Source organism: Orycteropus afer, unplaced genomic scaffold, assembly GCF_000298275.1.
Source record: "Orycteropus afer afer isolate SDZICR_OR568_19922 unplaced genomic scaffold, OryAfe1.0 scaffold00713, whole genome shotgun sequence".
In the NCBI taxonomy this organism is placed as follows: domain Eukaryota; kingdom Metazoa; phylum Chordata; class Mammalia; order Tubulidentata; family Orycteropodidae; genus Orycteropus; species Orycteropus afer.
In genome coordinates this window covers 285,812-295,493 of record NW_006922300.1, presented here as the reverse complement: position 1 = coordinate 295,493, position 9,682 = coordinate 285,812, and the positions used below count along the sequence as shown (strand labels likewise).

Sequence of the window (9,682 nt, the reverse complement as noted above, 5' to 3'; positions counted from 1 at the left end):
GAGGAGAGACCCATCATTGCATCTAGATGGCAGCTTGCTAGCTTTCGAGATCCCAGTCGCTACTCGCCAAAGTAGGAAGTGGAACAATGTTTTGTATAGTATGTTATGCCAATTGAGCTTGATGTCCCCTGTGATTATGGTCCCGAGCCCTCAGGTTCAACTACTCGGTCCCTCTGGGTAGTTGGCTGTGACCAAGCAGTGACCACAACCTTGCCCCTTGCAGAATGGACCAGTTTCTAAAAGAGCATTTAGTTGAACAAGAAGAAGAGGAAAGGTGCCCAGTGGGACTTAGTGTAACCATCCATAAAGAAGCCGGTGGCACACAGTTGACTGACTCCCAGTGGAACCAGCACCACTGTCTAACTCCAGAACATTCCTCACACAGCTGAAAGAAACCTTGCACCCAGGAAGCACTCACACCCTGTCTCCCCTCCCTCAGCCTGCAGCAACTAATCGGCTTGTCTCTGCCAAGTTGCCTCTTCCAGCCACTTGCTGTCAATAGAAGCATACGGCCTTTGTCCTTTTCCCCTGGCATCACATGGTATGTCTCTCTGTGTCTGTAAACCCATTGCTGTCAAGTCGATTTTGATTGGTGGCAACCCCACTGTTACAGAGGAGAACTGCTCCATAGGGAGTCCAGGCCCCCTGTATAAGACCCCACTCCCAAGGCATTCAGTTGAGGATCCAGGCCAGTCTGGTATGACTTTATTAGGTCACGTTCACAGGGTCAGAACTTCAGGACGGATTGAGGGAAGGGCATGGATCGGCCCCTAATGGTGGATGCAGGGCTGGCTGGGCACTCTTGGGCAGTAAGCGCAGCTTTTACCCTGACAACGGGTCCCTGGTGAGACTGGGGCCCCGTGCAGTCCCTGGCCCAGTGCCTGGCCATCCTCGCTATTGGTGGCCAGGTGGGAATTCACCTGAGCTCCGGCATGGCAGAGAGGATCCAATCGCTGGGGACCTTAAGAATACAAGGACCAAGAACAGGGAGGCCAAAGCCCCACATCTTGGTTTCATTGAGCTCTGGTGGCATAGTGCCTAAAGCATTTGACTGCTAACCAGAAGGCTGGCAGTTCAAACCCACCAGCCACTCCTCAGAAGGAAGGTTGGGCAATCTACTTCCGTAGAGATACTGCCTCGGAAACCCAAGGAGGGGTCACTATGAGTCGGGTCCGACTTCACAGCAGTGGGTTGTGTTTTCTTAGTTTTTAAAGGCCAACCCAAAGGATGTGCCTGAAGGCAGCTTGGACTGAGCAGAGGGGAAGGACACGAGACAGGACAGACAGGCTCCCTGAGGGGGGCTGGTGGAGGGGGGCTCGAAAGTGAGGCAAGGCTGTAGGTAACGGGCAGAAGCCAAGCAGCTGTGGGCTGAGAGGGGAGGGTGTGACTAGAGGCAGCCCGCGGAGAACATTCTGAAGGGAAGTTAGAGGCAGAGTGTGACCAGAGGCAGCCCATGGAAGGGTTGTGAACTCAGGGGGAGGAAGACCCAAGCCTCTGTGGGCACCTGCGGGCCCGCACCAGGGCCCAGACAAGCACACTGGTGATGGAAGCAGCCGGTGTTCAGGGAGAGCAAGGGGAGGGGGGAGCTGAAGGCAAGACTCGCTGCTGGGCAGTCCCCAGAAGCCCCGATAAGAACCAGACGGGCAAGGCCGACTGGCGTTTGGGCTGCTCCCTCGCCCCCATGTGAAGGTGCTCTATCAGACCTAACAGGGTGCTGGGTGGCAGGGGGAGTTTGGTTCCCCGCCAGTACCTCTGAGCTGAGACCACGGGGCCACGGCGGGGGGGAGGGGGAAGGAGCTCTAAGTCTGCACCCAATTAAGAGATCAGAGGTGGAGGGTTTGGGGGCTTTCAAGGTGAGCTGGCCGGGCTGAGCCCGCAGGCTGGTATAAAGCGCCATGGCCCCCGGCCGTGTGCCACGGCTGCTGGATGGAGGAGACAGGGCTGTCAGGAGCCATGGCCCAGCAGTGGGGGCCCCACAGGCTCACAGGTGGGCAGCCGCAGGGTGCCTATGAGGACAGCACTGGGGCCAGCGTCCTTGTGTACACCACCAGCAGCAACACCACCAGAGGTGAGTAGGCTGGAGGCTGGCCAGGTGGCAGCCTCTCTAGGACGCCAGGCCCTGCCCCCCTCTGCTGCACTTTATCAAAGCCCCCTACCATCTCGAGCACATATTTTCAAACCCTTGGGGGGAACTCTGCCCAGGCCTGTCTTCCTTTTTTATACTGCGGACCGAATGTTGTCCACCTGGCCTGTGCCGCCAGGTCTGCCTCATGTTTGCATCTCCTGTGGCCAGGAGGAGGCCGGAGGACCGCCAGGAAGCGTGTCCCCGACGCAAACCTTGAGGGGAGGGTGCTGGGGAGGCAGCAGAAGAGGCCAGGTAACTTCTAGAACCTCAGGGTGGCAGGAGACCACAGCAGCCATCTGGTCCAAAGAGTTTCAGGTCCTTCAAGACCTTCTCATGTGCCTCCAGAGTTGCTCAGCGGTCCCCAAGTGGTGATCAGCAAATTGCCACCCCCCGCCCTCTCCAGACCAATTCAGTCAGCCACTGTGCCTCCATATGATTGTTTGCACCTCAGAATTTCCTCAGCACCCCAAGGCTTCTTCAACGGATGAGATTGAGAATGCCCACGAGGCCATTATCCATGCTGAAGACTTTACCAATGGTTCCTTAATGGCGTCAAACATCCTAGTTAGCATCAAAGTTCCAAGTAATAGCATCCCTTTCTTCAGCCTGTTCATTTGAGTCAGGGGACAAATAAGGTCCACACATTGTGATTGGCTGGAATGTCTGGGATTCTGTCTCTTTTTTCTTGTGGTAAAATATGTGTAACAAAACACTTGCCATTTCAACATTTTTCACAAGTATCATTCAGTGTGAATTATGTCCACCATGTTGTGCAGGCATCACCACCATCCATGTCCAACTTTTCCTGTTGCCCCTAACAGAAGCTCAGTAACTCTTAATATCTCCTCATCCCACCCTTCTCTGGCCCCGGTAACCGTTAGTACATGTTGGTCTCCATCCACTTGCCTATTGAAAATATTTCGTGTAAATGAGATCAGACAATATGCGTCCTTTGTGTCTTTCTTCATTCAGCAGCATGTGTTCAAGGTTCATCCGTGTCATAGCACATATCAGGACTTCAGCTCTCTTTCCAGCTGAGTAATATTCCATTGTATGGATGGAGCACATGGTGTCTATCCATCATCTGGCGAAGGACACTTGGACTGCTTCCACTGTTGTGAGCAGTACTGCAGTGAACTTGGGTGTGCAAGTAGTTCCCCGTATTTCTGATAATAACGTTGCCTGAAAGTTGACTGTGCACCTTTTCTCTTAGCCATTTCTTCCTGAAATTAGTTTGGGAACTTTCCAGCTGCACCGACAGCGGCCTCTTCAGTGGCTTTCGACGCCGAGGGGGTGCTGGGAGGCAGCAGAAGAGGCCTGCTGGTCCCTCCTCCCCGTTACATGGATCGTTTCTCTCCTTCGCTCCTCTTGTCCCTGTTCCGCCCACAATTTGTACTCATTCAGTTTGTCCTGGAAGGGTGCTGTGGTTGGCCAGTTTTGTGAGTTTGTAGCCTCTAGGAGCTCTGGTGGCGTAGTGTCTAAGGCACTTGACTGCTACCCAGAAGGCTGGCCGTTCAAACCCACCAGCCACTCCTCGGAAGGAAAGTTGGACAATCTACTTCCGTAGTGCTACTGCCTCAGAAACCCAAGGAGGGGTCGCTAGGAGTCGGGTCTGATTCAATGGCAAATAACGACAGATTGTTCCAGTCCCTTGCATGTGCCTGCAAAGCGGAGTGTTAAAAACACCTCCCAGTTCAGCCTCTTCTCAAATTAGCCTGCCGGACCTCCCAGGGAGTGTCTGCTCCCAGGCCTGTTTCCCGTTCCCTTCTGCACAGAGACCCACACCACAGAGGTCCCGAGTTGTCGCTGATCTGTCCCAGACTCGGAGTTTGCAGTACAGGAGGGTATAGGTCATCCCGTGAGTTTGGGAAGTTCGCTGTGCCGGGGACACAGAAGGCTCTCACAGAGAGAAGCAGGGCTGCGTGACAGAGTCCTATGCCCTGGGCTCCAGTTGTGCTGGAGGTGGACTGATCCTGTCCTTGTTAGTCATATGTGCCAAGAAAGCCTCCTTTTCCTTAAGCTGGGTTTCTGTAACAGGCACCTGAGAAAGTCCTAATAGTCCAGGCTGATATTAATGCCTGTTTTTCCAGACTCTGTGGGGACTGGCATGTGGCAGTGAGGCATGTGGTGTGATGGCTGCGATTACCCCCAACTCTCTGATATGACTGAGAGTCCTGTAACCCCTTCAAGTGCTTTGCCAAAGTGTCGATGGCGACACTAGGCTGGTGTCTCAGGCTCCTAGTGTTGCTCCAACAGAAACATCACAAGTGGGTGGCAGACATTTATTGTCTCACAGTTTTGGAGGCCAGAAGTTCAAGTCTGGGTCTCAGCCATGTGGATGCCTTCATTGGTGGTAGCCCTGGGTGCTCCTTGGTTCCTCGGTGATCATCACATGGTGTTGCCCTGTGTGTGTGTGTCTGCGTCTAATCTGCTCTTTGTCCGGCTCCGAAGTAATTAGATCAAGGGCTCACCGTACTCAGCTGTGATCTGATTTCCAAACAGGATTCCACCCACTGGTGTAGAGCTGAGGAGGCCCCCACAGATTTTGAGGGGACCCAGTTTAATCTGCAACAGATGGTTGTGTCATTGAGGATGGGGAGGAACCCGAACCTCTGTACATTGCTGGCAGCTGTGGAAGAAGGTGACGGTTTCCAAACAAACACAGAATTCCCACATGACCCAGCAATTCCACTCCAAAATATGTTCCCAGAAGACGTGAAAACAGGAACACACGTGGATAGATTGATACACCAATGTTCATAGCGGCTCTATTCACAATCACTCAGAAGTAGAATCAACCCAAGTGTCAATCAACAGGTGATTCGATGAGCACCACGTGGACCATCTGGTCAATGGGGTCTTACTCGGTCACAAAGAGAAATGGAACCTGATCTATGTAGGATGTGGACGAGCCTTGAAAACCTGACTCTGAGTGAAAGAAGCCAGACACAAGGAACAAACACTGGACGGTCTCACACGAAACCTCTAGAACAGGCAAACCTGCAGAATCAGAAAGGAGGTGAGGATTAGTCAGCAGCAGCTGGAGGGAGGGGGAAATGGCAGCTGGTGCTGCAGGGGTCCTGAGTTTCTGTTAAGGGTAACGAAGAACTCTGGAAGTGTCTCCAAGAAGCGGCTGTATTTTGAGAAAGATGAGTTACTCCTGCACCCGTTCATTCACTCATTCATGCCCTTGCTGATTCGTTCATTGCCAGCACCCACTGAGTGCTGGTGACTGACTGTATGTGAGACGAATCAGACCCAATCCTGGCTGCTGAGGAGAACAAGCCCTGTGCACTGGTAATTTCCAGATGGGGGGGACATGAAGGATCTGCATGGTAGCACACAGAAGGGGCGGGGTGACAGCTGGCAGATTGGGCAGGCTTCTGGAAAGCCAATACTTCTGAGCTGGGCTTTGCGGTACGAAAGGATTTGCCCAAGGAAGGGAAGAGAACTGCAGGGAAGGGGAGCACGAGGGCAGCTCGGAAACAGCGCAGAAGGCGTTTGCCCCTGGGCCCGGGGTCGGGGTGGGGTGGGGAATCAGACTGCCAAGTGACAGGCGTCCATTTTGCTGAGTTGCAGGGCTGGGGCTTGCCAGGCCGGATGGAGGGACTGAGCATGTTTCAGGGACAAGAACTGGTTGCAAAGGGGAGGCTAGGGGCAGAAGAGTGAGGAGGGCCGAGGGCCCCCCGCCCTCTCCTCCTCCCAGGCTGGTAAGCGGACGAGTCTGTCCCCGATGGCCCCCTGGCCCAAGCCACGCGACCCTGCTCTCTCTCTCTCTCTCTCCTGCACGTCCCGGCTCCAGGCCCCTTCGAAGGCCCCAATTACCACATTGCCCCCCGGTGGGTGTATCACCTCACCAGCGCCTGGATGCTCTTCGTGGTCCTTGCCTCCGTCTTCACCAACGGGCTTGTGCTGGTGGCCACCATGAGGTTCAAGAAGCTGCGCCACCCTTTGAACTGGATCCTGGTGAACTTGGCAGTGGCTGACCTGATAGAGACCGTCATCGCCAGCAGCATCAGCGTGGTGAATCAGATCTACGGCTACTTTGTCCTCGGCCACCCTTTGTGTGTCGTGGAGGGCTACACTGTCTCCCTCTGCGGTAAGCTCGCTGCAACCCCCCTCCACACCCCCACCTCAAGGGAAACCTGGCCTGGGGCACACAGAGGAGCTGGGCCAGGGATACCCTGAAGACGCGGGAGGGCTGGCCTGCAGAGCCACGCTGAGGCCTTGGGGCTGGGTGGGAGGAGGCGGCTACAGCCCCAGTGGGAGGGAGAGCCCGGCACTGTCCCAGCATGCGGCTCCAGGCAGAACTCCAGCCCCCCTCGGCTTCTCAAATATGGAGACTGGGTCCCAGATCCTCGCCCCGCCCCGCCCCAGCACTCAGAGCTCTGCAGTCACAGTCCGTTCAGGGCCACGGAGTTGGCCCATAGCGCGGCCCATGCAGGGAGAGCTCAGCCTTGTTAGTGACCATGTGACAGAGAGGAGCACAGGGACCAGGGACCGAGCACTACGCCACACATGAGGCCACGTGGCCGAGGGGAGGCCAGAGTGGTCAGTGGTACGGGACAGATCCCAGTGGACAGTCCGGTTCCACCACAGGCACACGAAGGAAGGCTTCGCTGGCAGGAGGGATGAGGAGGCCGGACGTGGGTGTTCTAGGTGGGAGTGAGGCAGGGTGCCCCAGGGACCCAAGAGGAAGAGGATGGGCAGGCAGGACCTCAGAGCTGCCTCCAGAGGGGGCAGGGTTAGAGCTTGAGGCTCCAGAGGAGGGGAGCGCCAGGGCCGCCAGATGTGAACCTTCTCTCCGGCTGCTCTTCCGTTTATGGTTTTCCTTCTTTCCTCCCTCCCTGCTCTCCTCTTCCTCCCTTGCTTCCGGTCCCCTGTCCCTCCCCTTCCTGTGGGAGGTGTGTGGAGGCTGGGTTTCAACATTCCGTGACTTGATCTGCGAGAAACTCAGTGACCAAAGCGGGGGTCAGAGCCCCTGCCGCAACGGGAGGAGAGGAGCAGGAACAGCAGAGGGGGACTGTGTCTGCAGGCTCACCGAGGAGGAGGGCCAGGCAGCGCCAAAGCGGGAAAGGGGCCGTCAGTCCCCTGCCCACTGTAACTGCACACACTTGGTTGCGAATGAACTTTTCAAGGTGGGTGGCCTTGACCGGATGGGGTGGCCTTGGAGGCTGTCCTGCTGCGTGGCCTTGCCCCCTCCAGCTGGCTCTGCCCGAGAGCGCCTGCTGGATGGAAGCCCTGCCCACTCTCCCCCACAGGGATCACAGGCCTCTGGTCGCTGGCCATCATTTCCTGGGAGAGATGGTTGGTGGTCTGCAAACCTTTTGGCAATGTGAGATTTGATGCCAAACTGGCGACCGCAGGTATTGCCTTCTCGTGGGTCTGGGCTGCCATCTGGACTGCCCCGCCCATCTTTGGTTGGAGCAGGTAAGCACACAGGTGGGGCTGGTGGAGAGCTGAGAGCCAGAGCTCATCAGTTCCTGTCTCTGGACCCCTGCGTGCCGCAACAGGTGGGCCACGACTGCGTGAACAAGCTGCAACAAACGGACGGAAACCCTCAGAGGAAAGCAAGCCCGGCCCTCGACCCCAGGCCTCTTTCTTGCACACTCTGGGGGCCCCCTTTCGGACACTGCTTGGGTTGCAGGGACACTTAGACCTGCAGGGCATGGCCTCTGTGTCCTGTTCAGGCTGCCTCTTTGGGGACAGACCCCAATGTCTGAGGCAGAAGGATGAGGACAGGACATTTCACATAGACTCCAAGCTCTCCCCCAGGGCAGCTGCCTGTTAGAGACACATGCTGGGATGCCGTAGACTGTCCCAGTTAATCCTCCTGGCCACCCTGACAGCTGAGGAAACAGAGGCTCTAAGAGGGAACTCAAGCCACCCAGGATCACACAGGGCTGCGACTGGGTCCGTTTGATCCCAAAGCCCATCGTCTCCAAACACTGCTTTTGGCACCAGCCAGAACCCAAGTCAATCTAATTCACCTCCTTCCTGTAGCCTCATTTTATAGGCGAGGAAACTGAGGCACACAGAGGGTAGTTTACCAGCCACCTGGCTGTGGAGGCCATACTTCTAGAGCACAAGGTGGGCCAATGCAGTAGACCCCTGAGAGCCCTGTGACCTGGAGAGGTTTCAGGACCACTGTGGCCAACCATGGGATGGCTGGAGTGAAAACGTGTCTTCCTTTTGACTTTGTTCTCACTCCTTACTGATATATGACAATGATATTGGCAACTAGACCACATGTCCTAAATGTAACACATTGAAATAATTGATCCGAAGTCGTAGATCGAATGAAGTTTTCCAGGGAACAGGCCACTGCCCAAGTCTCTGCCCAAGTCCCTCCCAACTCTAGCCACTGAGAAGAGGGCTCCATGGCCAAGGTGAAGTGTCTCACCAGCAGGCTCCCTTGCTCCCGAGACAAGGCCTACAGGGGAGGTCCTCATGAGTTCTCAACAGTTAATGTTCTCTGTTGGGGGGGGGGGGGCAGCTGCTGCCTATTGACTCCAAGTATTCATGGGGGTTCTTAGAGCATCAGAGAGAGAAGGGCCTCAGCCCTCTTTGTAAAGATGGGACATGGCTGTAGTGATGACAGTGACCCAGAATTGTTGAGTGGTGACAGCTGCACAGCAGTGTGACTAAAAGAAGTCCCTGATGGTAAATTTCATGCTATTTGCACTGAACCACAATTAAAAAAAAAAAAAAAGAGGGGACATGAGACCAAAAAAGGGGCAAGGCCTTACCAAGCCCCACCCAGGTCAGGAGCGAGCCCAAGCCCCTTCTCCTCCAGGTACTGGCCTCACGGCCTGAAGACCTCGTGCGGGCCCGACGTGTTCAGCGGCAGCTCGTACCCCGGGGGGCAGTCCTACATGATCGTCCTCATGACCACGTGCTGCATCATCCCTCTCAGCATCATCGTGCTCTGCTACCTGCACGTGTGGCTGGCCATCCGTGCGGTAAGCCCCTCGCTAGGTGGCTCGGCCGGGTCGGGCAGGCTCGGGAGCAATCCCTCAGACGAGAGGATCCACACCACGAAGGAAACGTTGAGAGCTGCGGTGTGGATTACGCAGTTTCTGGGGCCCCATGCCAGGGCCCTGCTGCTGGCAGCCCCTCAAACCAGGCTCCCTTGCCCCCGGCCCCCTCCCCCCCCGCAGAGGAGCCCGCTGAGTGGACGTTGCTTCTGACCCAGGGCAGTGCTCCTCAGGAGGGCAAAGCATCTTTCCCCGAGACTTCTGCACTGCCGGCCAGGCCGGGCCACTGAAACCTGCAAGCCTAGTGCATAAAGGCACCTGGGCATGGCCTGCCACAAGGCCGCTGGGCTGGGCCAAGGCACTCACCCTCAGCCTCACTCACCCACCCCAGAAGCCCATCCGGGGCAAAGGAGGAAAGTGAGGTGGGGCCCCAGGCGTGCTGCCAGCTCCACACTCACCGTGAAAAGCTTACAGACGGCACACCACCCTTCTGTCACTCCTCTCCCCATTGGGCGTTGGGATCTTGTCTACACGGGTGCTTTGGGTGGTGCCTTTCCCCATCCAGGGGCTGGCGCTCCCA

General features: G+C 56.3%; 1 protein-coding gene across 1 annotated transcript in view; it reads left to right on the top strand.

The window, feature by feature from the left end:
- Positions 1–1,953: 1,953 nt before the first annotated feature.
- The window catches only part of LOC103211229 (medium-wave-sensitive opsin 1), an 11,131-nt gene continuing 3,402 nt past the window's right edge, over positions 1,954–9,682 (top strand). The window contains exons 1-4 of the mRNA XM_007957152.2: positions 1,954–2,068; positions 5,928–6,224; positions 7,387–7,555; positions 8,922–9,087. Of these exons, the coding sequence (XP_007955343.1) occupies positions 1,954–2,068; positions 5,928–6,224; positions 7,387–7,555; positions 8,922–9,087 (747 nt within the window). The remainder of the gene's footprint in view (positions 2,069–5,927; positions 6,225–7,386; positions 7,556–8,921; positions 9,088–9,682) is intronic.